This window comes from Salvelinus alpinus, chromosome 10 (assembly GCF_045679555.1).
Source record: "Salvelinus alpinus chromosome 10, SLU_Salpinus.1, whole genome shotgun sequence".
Classification (NCBI taxonomy): domain Eukaryota; kingdom Metazoa; phylum Chordata; class Actinopteri; order Salmoniformes; family Salmonidae; genus Salvelinus; species Salvelinus alpinus.
In genome coordinates, this window is record NC_092095.1 from 11,722,879 (window position 1) to 11,735,921 (window position 13,043).

General features: G+C 42.9%; 1 protein-coding gene across 1 annotated transcript in view; it reads right to left on the bottom strand.

Annotated features, from left to right (window-relative positions):
* The window catches only part of LOC139531501 (guanine nucleotide exchange factor VAV3-like), a 202,796-nt gene that overhangs the window by 41,242 nt on the left and 148,511 nt on the right, over positions 1-13,043 (bottom strand). The window contains exon 19 of the mRNA XM_071327994.1: positions 10,893-10,926. Within this exon, the coding sequence (XP_071184095.1) occupies positions 10,893-10,926 (34 nt within the window). The remainder of the gene's footprint in view (positions 1-10,892; positions 10,927-13,043) is intronic.

Below are 13,043 nucleotides of genomic sequence, written 5' to 3' on the forward strand. Positions count from 1 at the left end.
CCTGCTTGGAGATGGACCAGTCTAGCCCTGCTAGGAGACGGACCAGTCTAACCCTAGCCCTGCTTGGAGATGGACCAGTCTAACCCTGCTTGCAGATGGACTAGCCTAACCCTAGCCCTGCTTGGAGATGGACCAGTCTAGCCCTGCTTGCAGATGGACTGTAGCTGAGATACATGGTGCTTTGATACTATAGAAGCTACCATGACTGAGGATGGGGCTCTCATGCTCCTTTCTGAGCACACACACACACACACTCACACGCAGACAAAGGATCTCTGACAATAAGCACCACAAGGTATTTCTCTCTCTGTTCAAGAGAAAAAGTCCACCACAGTCCTTACAGAGAGACAGAGAGAGAGAGAGGGGGGGGGGGAGAGAGAAAGAGAGAGGAGAGAGAGGGGAGAGAGAGGACCGAAAGAGAGAGAGAGAGAGAGACAGAGAGATAGGGGGGAGAGAGAGAGAAAGAGAGAGGAGAGAGAGGGGAGGGAGAGGACCGAGAGAGAGCGAGAGAGAGAGAGAGAGATAGGGGGGAGAGAGAGAAAGAGAGAGGAGAGAGAGGGGAGGGAGAGGACCGAGAGAGAGCGAGAGAGAGAGAGAGACAGAGAGACAGAGAGAGAGACAGAGAGAGAGAGACAGAGAGAGAGAGACAGAGAGAGAGAGACAGAGAGAGACAGAGAGAGAGAGAGAGAGAGAGAGAGAGAGAGAGAGAGAGAGAGAGAGAGAGAGAGAGAGAGAGAGAGAGAGAGAGAGAGAGAGAGAGAGAGAGAGAGAGAGAGAGAGAGAGACAGTACATGGTGGCAGACTATCTGACCACTGTGACTGATAGAAAACTGAGGAAAACATTGACTAGGTACAGACTCAGTGAGCACAGTCTGGCTATAGAGACCGGTCGTCACAGACAAACCTGGCTGCCCAGAGAGGACAGGCTGTGCTCACTCTGCTCCAGGGGAGAGGTAGAGACAGAAGTGCATTTCCTACTACACTGTGACAAATACTCAGACCTAAGAGCATATTTCTTTCCCAAAATTATAATTCAATACAAAGAATTTGAAACTATAAAAGATGAAGAAAAATTCAAATATTTATTGGGTGAAAAGCCAAAATGTGCAGTTTTGGCAGCCAAATATGTGTCCTCCTGCCACAGCCTGAGGGACAGCCAGTGAAAAATGCAAAGTAATGTTGATAATATTTCCCATTTAGCTTAGTTTTGTTTTGTCTTTCGTACCAGGTCATGTGTCTTCTCAGTCATGTTGACACTGGTCTACTACTGTTGCTTTAATGTATTGTTGTTCTGATTAATATTGTTGTTGTAGCTGTTATTAATGGTAATCCCATGTCCACTACTACTATTATTATTGCTGTTAGTCCCACCATTTATTTATTTATATATAAATATATATATATTTTGTGTATATATATACATATATATTTTATTTAAATTTTTCGATATGTATACTTTGACAATGTAAGTAATAATAACTTGCCATGTCAATAAAGTCAATTGAATTGAATTGAATTGAGAGACAGAGAGAGAGAGAGACAGAGAGAGAGAGAGAGAGAGAGAGAGAGAGAGAGAGAGAGAGAGAGAGAGACTGCCTCCCAGCAGGCTGTGTTCTAGTACTAGCACAGAGCAGAACTGAACTGATGCCCTTTCATACTGAGCAACCTAATGAATCCAGAGACCCCAATATACCCAAGGTGACTCCTATGACTTGATGTTACACTGAAACTCCACACCCTGGACGTGATCCTGATGGAGTGTGTGTGTGTATACGTATGTGTGTGTGCAGAATGCAGCAAGGTGTGTGTGTGTGGAGAGGGGTGGGCGGAGGTAAACTGCTTGCCTTTTTCAGGCAGGCTCTTCTAACTCTCCTAAAATATTAATGATCCAATTATAGAAGATAATGAAGACACACACACACGCACAAGCACACGCACACGCACACGCACATACACGCCCCGGACGTTCGATCATAACCTCTCTCAAATCAATCCTGCAAACAGACAGTATCATTGTACACTAGTTCCTCCAGTTCTCAGATGAGAGATAACCTTGTACACTATGATGTTTGTTTGGGTTTTAGACCTGGTTACTAGACCCGGTTATAATACCCGGTTATTAGACTTGTTTACTAGACATGTTTACTACACTTGTTTACTAGACCTGGTTACAAGACCTGGTTACTAGACCTGGTTACTAGACCAGTTTACTAGACCAGTTTACTAGACCTGGTTACTACACCTGGTAATAATACTTGGTTATTAGACTTGTTAACTAGACCTGGTTACTAGATCTGCAATTTAGACCTGGTTACTAGACCTGGTTACTAGACCTGCAAGTTAGACCTGGTTACTAGACCTGGTTACTAGACCTGCAATTTAGACCTGGTTACCAGACCTGGTTACTAGACCTGGTTACCAGACCTGGTTACTAGACCTGGTTACCAGACCTGGTTACTAGACCTGGTTACCAGACCTGGTTATTAGACCTGGTTACTAGACCTGGTTATTAGACCTGGTTATTAGACCTGGTTATTAGACCTGTTTATTAGACCTGGTTACTAGACCTGTAGTTATTAGACCTGGTTACTAGACCTGGTTACTAGACCTGGTTACTAGACCTGGTTACTAGACCTGGTTACTAGACCTGGTTACTAGACCTGGTTACTAGACCTAGTTATTAGACCTGTTTATTAGACCTGGTTACTAGACCTAGTTATTAGACCTGTTTACTAGACCTGGTTACTAGACCTGGTTACTAGACCTGGTTATTAGACCTGGTTATTAGACCTGGTTACTAGACCTGGTTACTAGACCTGGTTATTAGACCTGGTTACTAGACCTGGTTACTAGACCTGGTTACTAGACCTGGTTACTAGACCTGGTTACTAGACCTGGTTATTAGACCTGGTTACTAGACCTGGTTATTAGACCTGGTTATTAGACCTGTTTATTAGACCTGGTTACTAGACCTTGTTATTAGACCTGGTTACTAGACCTGGTTACTAGACCTGGTTATTAGACCTGGTTACTAGACCTGGTTACTAGACCTGGTTACTAGACCTGGTTACTAGACCTGGTTACTAGACCTGTTTATTAGACCTGGTTACTAGACCTGGTTACTAGACCTGGTTATTAGACCTGGTTACTAGACCTGGTTATTAGACCTGGTTACTTGACCTGGTTACTAGACCTGGTTATTAGACCTGGCTACTAGACCTGGTTACTAGACATGGTTACTAGACCTGGTTACTAGACCTGGTTATTAGACCTGGTTACTAGACCTGGTTACTAGACCTGGTTATTAGACCTGGTTACTAGACCTGGTTACTAGACCTGGTTACTAGACCTGGTTACTAGACCTGGTTATTAGACCTGGTTATTAGACCTGGTTACTGGACCTGGTTAGTAGACCTGGTTACCAGACCTGGTTATTAGACCTGGTTACTAGACCTAGTTATTAGACCTGGTTACTAGACCTGGTTACTAGACCTGGTTACTAGACCTGGTTACTAGACCTGGTTACTAGACCTGGTTACTAGACCTGTTTCCTAGACCTGGTTACTAGACCTAGTTATTAGACCTGTTTATTAGACCTGGTTACTAGACCTAGTTATTAGACCTGTTTATTAGACCTGGTTACTAGACCTGGTTACTAGACCTGGTTATTAGACCTGGTTATTAGACCTGGTTACTAGACCTGGTTACTAGATCTGGTTATTAGACCTGGTTACTAGACCTGGTTATTAGACCTGCTTACTAGACCTGGTTATTAGACCTGGTTACTAGACCTGGTTATTAGACCTAGTTATTAGACCTGGTTATTAGACCTGGTTACTAGACCTGGTTACTAGACCTGGTTACTAGACCTGGTTACTAGACCTGGTTACTAGACCTGGTTACTAGACCTGGTTATTAGACCTGGTTACTAAACCTGGTTACTAGACCTGTTTACCAGACCTGGTTATTAGACCTGGTTACTAGACCTAGTTATTAGACCTGGTTATTAGACCTGGTTACTAGACCTGGTTACTAGACCTGGTTACTAGACCTGGTTACTAGACCTGGTTACTAAACCTGGTTACTAGACCTGTTTACTAGACCTGGTTACTAGACCTAGTTATTAGACCTGGTTACTAGACCTAGTTATTAGACCTGTTTATTAGACCTGGTTACTAGACCTAGTTATTAGACCTCTTTATTAAACCTGGTTACTAGACCTGGTTACTAGACCTGGTTATTAGACCTGGTTATTAAACCTGGTTACTAGACCTGGTTACTAGATCTGGTTATTAGACCTGGTTACTAGACCTGGTTATTAGACCTGGTTACTAGACCTGGTTACTAGACCTGGTTACTAGACCTGGTTATTAGACCTGGTTACTAGACCTGGTTATTATACCTGTTTATTAGACCTGGTTACTAGACCTGGTTATTAGACCTGGTAACTAGACCTGGTTATTAGACCTGGTTACTAGACCTGGTTACTAGACCTGGTTACTAGACCTGGTTACTAGACCTGGTTACTAGACCTGGTTACTAGACCTGGTTACTAGACCTGGTTATTAGACATGGTTACTAGACCTGGTTACTAGACCTGGTTACTAGACCTGGTTACTAGACCTGGTTACCAGACCTAGTTATTAGACCTGGTTATTAAACCTGGTTACTAGACCTGGTTACTAGACCTGGTTACTAGACCTGGTTACTAGACCTGGTTACCAGACCTAGTTATTAGACCTGGTTATTAAACCTGGTTACTAGACCTGGTTACTAGACCTGGTTACTAGACCTGTTTATTAGACCTGGTTACCAGACCTGTTTATTAGACCTGGTTACCAGACCTAGTTATTAGACCTGGTTATTAAACCTGGTTACTAGACCTGGTTACTAGACCTGGTTACTAGACCTGGTTACTAGACCTGGTTACTAGACCTGGTTACCAGACCTGGTTACTAGACCTGGTTACTAGACCTGGTTACTAGACCTGGTTACTAGACCTAGTTATTAGACCTGGTTACTAGACCTGGTTACTAGACCTGGTTACTAGACCTGGTTACTAGACCTGGTTACCAGACCTGGTTACTAGACCTGGTTACTAGACCTGGTTACTAGACCTGGTTACTAGACCTAGTTATTAGACCTGGTTACTAGACCTGGTTACTAGACCTGGTTACTAGACCTAGTTATTAGACCTGGTTACTAGACCTGGTTACTAGACCTAGTTATTTGACCTGGTTACTAGACCTGGTTACCAGACCTAGTTATTAGACCTGGTTATTAAACCTGGTTACTAGACCTGGTTACTAGACCTGGTTACTAGACCTGGTTACCAGACCTGGTTACCAGACCTAGTTATTAGACCTGGTTACTAGACCTGGTTACTAGACCTGGTTACTAGACCTGGTTACTAGACCTGGTTATTAGACATGGTTACTAGACCTGGTTACTAGACCTGGTTACTAGACCTGGTTACTAGACCTGGTTACTAGACCTGGTTACCAGACCTAGTTATTAGACCTGGTTATTAAACCTGGTTACTAGACCTGGTTACTAGACCTGGTTACTAGACCTGGTTACTAGACCTGGTTACCAGACCTAGTTATTAGACCTGGTTATTAAACCTGGTTACTAGACCTGGTTACTAGACCTGGTTACTAGACCTGTTTATTAGACCTGGTTACCAGACCTGTTTATTAGACCTGGTTACCAGACCTAGTTATTAGACCTGGTTATTAAACCTGGTTACTAGACCTGGTTACTAGACCTGGTTACTAGACCTGGTTACTAGACCTGGTTACCAGACCTGGTTACTAGACCTGGTTACTAGACCTGGTTACTAGACCTGGTTACTAGACCTAGTTATTAGACCTGGTTACTAGACCTGGTTACTAGACCTGGTTACTAGACCTGGTTACTAGACCTGGTTACCAGACCTGGTTACTAGACCTGGTTACTAGACCTGGTTACTAGACCTGGTTACTAGACCTAGTTATTAGACCTGGTTACTAGACCTGGTTACTAGACCTGGTTACTAGACCTAGTTATTAGACCTGGTTACTAGACCTGGTTACTAGACCTAGTTATTTGACCTGGTTACTAGACCTGGTTACCAGACCTAGTTATTAGACCTGGTTATTAACCTGGTTACTAGACCTGGTTACTAGACCTGGTTACTAGACCTGGTTACCAGACCTGGTTACCAGACCTAGTTATTAGACCTGGTTATTAAACCTGGTTACTAGACCTGGTTACTAGACCTGGTTACTAGACCTGTTTATTAGACCTGGTTACTAGACCTGGTTACTAGACCTGGTTACTAGACCTGGTTACTAGACCTGGTTACTAGACCTGGTTACTAGACCTGGTTACCAGACCTGGTTACTAGACCTGGTTACTAGACCTGGTTACTAGACCTGGTTACTAGACCTAGTTATTAGACCTGGTTACTAGACCTGGTTACTAGACCTGGTTACTAGACCTGGTTATTAGACCTGGTTACTAGACCTGGTTACTAGACCTGGTTATTAGACCTAGTTATTAGACCTGGTTATTAGACCTGGTTACTAGACCTGGTTACTAGACCTGGTTACTAGACCTGGTTATTAGACCTAGTTATTAGACCTAGTCATTAGACCTGGTTACTAGACCTGGTTATTAGACCTAGTTATTAGACCTGGTTATTAGACCTAGTTACTAGACCTGGTTATTAGACCTGGTTACTAGACCTGTTTATTAGACCTGGTTACCAGACCTAGTTATTAGACCTGGTTATTAAACCTGGTTACTAGACCTGGTTACTAGACCTGGTTACTAGACCTAGTTATTAGACATGGTTACTAGACCTGGTTACTAGACCTGGTTATTAGACCTAGTTACTAGACTTGGTTATTAGACCTGGTTACTAGACCTGGTTACTAGACCTGGTTACTAGACCTGGTTACTAGACCTAGTTATTAGACCTGGTTACTAGACCTGGTTACTAGACCTAGTTATTTGACCTGGTTATTAGACCTGGTTACTAGACCTGGTTACTATACCTAGTTATTAGACCTGGTTACTAGACCTGGTTACTAGACCTGGTTACTAGACCTGGTTACCAGACCTAGTTATTAGACCTGGTTATTAAACCTGGTTACTAGACCTGGTTACTAGACCTGGTTACTAGACCTGGTTACCAGACCTGGTTACCAGACCTAGTTATTAGACCTGGTTATTAAACCTGGTTACTAGACCTGGTTACTAGACCTGGTTACTAGACCTGTTTATTAGACCTGGTTACTAGACCTGGTTACTAGACCTGGTTACTAGACCTGGTTACTAGACCTGGTTACCAGACCTGGTTACTAGACCTGGTTACTAGACCTGGTTACTAGACCTGGTTACTAGACCTAGTTATTAGACCTGGTTACTAGACCTGGTTACTAGACCTGGTTACTAGACCTGGTTATTAGACCTGGTTACTAGACCTGGTTACTAGACCTGGTTATTAGACCTAGTTATTAGACCTGGTTATTAGACCTGGTTACTAGACCTGGTTACTAGACCTGGTTACTAGACCTGGTTATTAGACCTAGTTATTAGACCTAGTCATTAGACCTGGTTACTAGACCTGGTTATTAGACCTAGTTATTAGACCTGGTTATTAGACCTAGTTACTAGACCTGGTTATTAGACCTGGTTACTAGACCTGTTTTTTAGACCTGGTTACCAGACCTAGTTATTAGACCTGGTTATTAAACCTGGTTACTAGACCTGGTTACTAGACCTGGTTACTAGACCTAGTTATTAGACATGGTTACTAGACCTGGTTACTAGACCTGGTTATTAGACCTAGTTACTAGACTTGGTTATTAGACCTGGTTACTAGACCTGGTTACTAGACCTGGTTATTAGACCTGGTTATTAGACCTGGTTACCGCTGCACAAGTTGTTTGCTGGTTGTCTTTCAGCAGCACTGCTGTCCTGGACTATGTCACTCTGACACCTTATTCCTCTGCTCTAACTATAGACATCAGGGCAAGATGGAGGACTGACTCGACTTGCTTTGTTGGTATCTGAATCCATGTAACAACCTATTGAGTGTGGGCTACATGTGTTAGCTTGCCGTACCCGGCACAGACACCGGTACCATGACAATTATCAGTGAGGAAAACCGAGTCTTAGGGCACGAAATGCACTTCCATCAACACAAGGACAAACCCTCTGTTAGCTCGCCTTTGAGCAGACAGGACTATGCGAGTGCGGATAATTATGAAATGATAAGGTCCCAAGCAATCAAGTGCCTATTGATTTCACTGCCTGGTGGGTCAATAAGAATTTTTCACAGAGGGGAAATTACAAAGGAAAGCGGGGCCAAGTTTACAGGCAATTTACACCCTCCTCCTCTTTGATTTGAGAGGTTGCAGTATGTCATGGTTCATTCCCACAGAGAGAGAAGGAGAGAACAAGAAATAGAGAGAGAGAGAGTTAGAGAGATAAAGGGTGTGAGAGAGAGAGTTAGAGAGATAGAGGGTGTGAGAGAGAGAGAGAGAGAGAGAGAGTTAGAGAGATAGAGGGTGTGAGAGAGAGAGAGAGAGAGAGAGAGAGAGAGAGAGAGAGAGAGAGAGAGAGAGAGAGAGAGAGAGAGAGAGAGAGAGAGGAGAGAGAGAGATAGAGGGTGTGAGAGAGAGAGAGAGAGAGAGAGAGAGAGAGAGAGAGAGAGAGAGAGAGAGAGAGAGAGAGAGAGAGAGAGAGAGAGAGAGAGAGAGATAGAGGGTGTTAGAGAGAGAGAGAGAGAGAGAGAGAGAGATAGAGGGTGTTAGAGAGAGAGAGAGAGAGAGAGAGAGAGAGAGAGAGAGAGAGAGAGAGAGAGAGAGAGAGAGAGAGAGAGAGAGAGAGAGAGAGAGATAGATAGAGGGTGAGAGAGAGAGAGTTAGAGAGAGAGAGGGTGTGAGAGAGAGAGAGAGAGAGAGAGAGAGAGAGAGAGAGAGAGAGAGAGAGAGAGAGAGAGAGAGAGAGGGTGTGAGAGAGAGAGAGCGAAAGATTTAAAAAATGAAGCGAGAGTGAGAAAGCGAGAGAGAGAAAGAGAGAGATTGAAAGAGTGAGAGCGAGAGCATGAGAGAGAGAGAGAGAGAGAGAGAGAAAAAAAATTGGCAAAATTGGCAAAAAACACACACATTTCTTCACACAGGGTCGTGGGATGAGACAGGGATGCAGCTTAAGCCCCACCCTCTTCAACATATATATCAACGAATTGGCGAGGGCATTAGAACAGTCTGCAGCACCTGGCCTCACCCTACTAGAATCCGAAGTCAAATGTCTACTGTTTGCTGATGATCTGGTGCTTCTGTCACCAACCAAGGAGGGCCTACAGCAGCACCTAGATCTTCTGCACAGATTCTGTCAGACCTGGGCCCTGACAGTAAATCTCAGTAAGACCAAAATAATGGTGTTCCAAAAAAGGTCCAGTCGCCAGGACCACAAATTCCATCTAGACACCGTTGCCCTAGAGCACACAAAAAACTATACATACCTCGGCCTAAACCTCAGCACCACAGGTAACTTCCACAAAGCTGTGAACGATCTGAGAGACAAGGCAAGAAGGGCATTCTATGCCATCAAAAGGAACATAAATTTCAACATACCAATTAGGATCTGGCTAAAAATACTTGAATCAGTCATAGAGCCCATTGCCCTTTATGGTTGTGAGGTCTGGGGTCCGCTCACCAACCAAGATTTCACAAAATGGGACAAACACCAAATTGAGACTCTGCATGCAGAATTCTGCAAAAATATCCTCCGTGTACAACGTAGAACACCAAATAATGCATGCAGAGCAGAATTAGGCCGATACCCACTAATTATCAAAATCCAGAAAAGAGCCGTTAAATTCTACAACCACCTAAAAGGAAGCGATTCCCAAACCTTCCATAACAAAGCAATCACCTACAGAGAGATGAACCTGGAGAAGAGTCCCCTAAGCAAGCTGGTCCTGGGGCTCTGTTCACAAACACACCCCACAGAGCCCCAGGACAACAGCACAATTAGACCCAACCAAATCATGGGAAAACAAAAAGATAATTACTTGACACATTGGAAAGAATTAACAAACAAACAGAGCAAACTAGAATGCTATTTGGCCCTAAACAGAGAGTACACAGTGGCAGAATACCTGACCACTGTGACTGACCCAAACTTAAGGAAAGCTTTGACTATGTACAGACTCAGTGAGCATAGCCTTGCTATTGAGAAAGGCCGCCGTAGGCAGACATGGCTCTCAAGAGAAGACAGGCTATGTGCTCACTGCCCACAAAATGAGGTGGAAACTGAGCTGCACTTCCTAACCTCCTGCCCAATGTATGACCATATTAGAGACACATATTTCCCTCAGATCACACAGATCCACAAAGAATTCGAAAACAAATCCAATTTTGATAAACTCCCATATCTACTGGGTGAAATTCCACAGTGTGCCATCACAGCAGCAAGATTTGTGACCTGTTGCCACAAGAAAAGGGCAACCAGTGAAGAACAAACACCATTGTAAATACAACCCATATTTATGTTTATTTATTTTAACTTGTGTGCTTTAACCATTTATACATTGCTACAACACTGTATATATATAATATGACATTTGTAATGTCTTTATTGCTTTGAAACTTCTGTATGTGTAATGTTTACTGTTAATTTTTATTGTTTATTTCACTTTTGTATATTATCTACCTCACTTGCTTTGGCAATGTTAACACATGTTTCCCATGCCAATAAAGCCCCTTGAATTGAATTGAATTGAATTGAGAGAGAGAGAGTGAAATAGAGAGAGAGAGAGCAAGAAGGGGGATTATATTACTGATGTGAGTGGGTAGGAGACGGCGGTTATTGTCGTGGTGTGTTCAGAATGCACTAACCTGGATCTGAGCGCCGTCCGTGCACGGATTTATCCTGTAAAGTCAGAAAACAAAACACCACTGTGACACACACACACACACTGAGTCATTTCATTACCAACCAAGTTCACTCTCACTCCACTCTGAAACACAGGTTTGCTCAGAGAGGGTGAGACGTCAACCTGATGTTTCCACTCACTAACCGGCATACAGTTCCCACACTACCGTTCAAAAGTTTGGGGTCACTTAGAAATGTCATTGTTATTGAAAGATTTTTTTTTTTTAAATGTCCATTAAAATAACATAAAATTGATCAGAACATGGGGACAAAGATCATACTTTTTGGAGAAATGTCCTCTGGTCTGATGAAACAAAAATAGAACTGTTTGGCCATAATGACCATCGTTATGTTTGGAGGAAAAAGGGCGAGGCTTGCAAGCCGAAGAGGGTGGTGCACTTCACAAAATAGATGGCATCGTGTACACCTACATAATTGCGTACATCACAAAGCTACATAACTACATACCAGTGTACATCACTAAGCTACATACCTACATACCAGTGTACATCACTAAGCTACATACTAGTGTACATCACTAAGCTACATACTATTGTACATCACTAAGCTACATACCTACATACTAGTGTACATCACTAAGCTACATACTAGTGTACATCACTAAGCTACACACCTACATACTAGTGTACATTACTAAGCTACACACCTACATACCAGTGTACATCACTAAGCTACACACCTACATACTTTTGTACATCACTAAGCTACACACCTACATACTAGTGTACATCACTAAGCTACACACCTACATACCTACCTACATTTTGTACATCACTAAGCTACACACCTACATACTAGTGTACATCACTAAGCTACACACCTACATACCAGTGTACATCACTAAGCTACACACCTACATACTAGTGTACATCACTAAGCTACACACCTACATACTAGTGTACATCACTAAGCTACACACCTACATACCAGTGTACATCACTAAGCTAGGTAATGTTGGGTAATGTTATGAAAATGTAGGACAGTTTGGGTAATGTTATGAATATGGAGTGACAGGTTGGGTAATGTTCTGAATATGGAGGGACAGGTTGGGTAATGTTATGAATATGGAGGGACAGGTTGGGTAATGTTATGAATATGGAGGGACAGGTTGGGTAATGTTATGAATATGGAGCGACAGGTTGGGTAATGTTATGAATATGGAGGGACAGGTTGGGTAATGTTATGAATATGGAGGGACAGGTTGGGTAATGTTATGAATATGGAGCGACAGGTTGGGTAATGTTATGAATATGGAGGGACAGGTTGGGTAATGTTATGAATATGGAGCGACAGGTTGGGTAATGTTATGAATATGGAGCGACAGGTTGGGTAATGTTATGAATATGGAGGGACAGGTTGGGTAATGTTATGAAAATGTAAGGCAGATTGGGTAATGTTATGAATATGGAGCGACAGGTTGGGTAATGTTATGAATATGGAGCGACAGGTTGGGTAATGTTATGAATATGGAGCGACAGGTTGGGTAATGTTATGAATATGGAGGGACAGGTTGGGTAATGTTAATAATATGGAGCGACAGGTTGGGTAATGTTATGAATATGGAGCGACAGGTTGGGTAATGTTATGAATATGGAGCGACAGGTTGGGTAATGTTATGAATATGGAGCGACAGGTTGGGTAATGTTATGAATATGGAGCGACAGGTTGGGTAATGTTATGAATATGGAGCGACAGGCTGGGTAATGTTATGAATATGGAGCGACAGGTTGGGTAATGTTATGAAAATGTAAGACAGATTGGGTAATGTTATGAATATGGAGGGACAGGTTGGGTAATGTTATGAATATGTAGGACAGGTTGGGTAATGTTATGAATATGTAGGACAGGTTGGGTAATGTTATGAATATGGAGCGACAGGTTGGGTAATGTTATGAATATGGAGGGACAGGTTGGGTAATGTTATGAATATGGAGGGACAGGTTGGGTAATGTTATGAATATGGAGGGACAGGTTGGGTAATGTTATGAATATGGAGGGACAGGTTGGGTAATGTTATGAATATGGAGCGACAGGTTGGGTAATGTTATGAATATGTAGCGACAGGTTGGGTAATGTTGTGAATATGGAGGGAC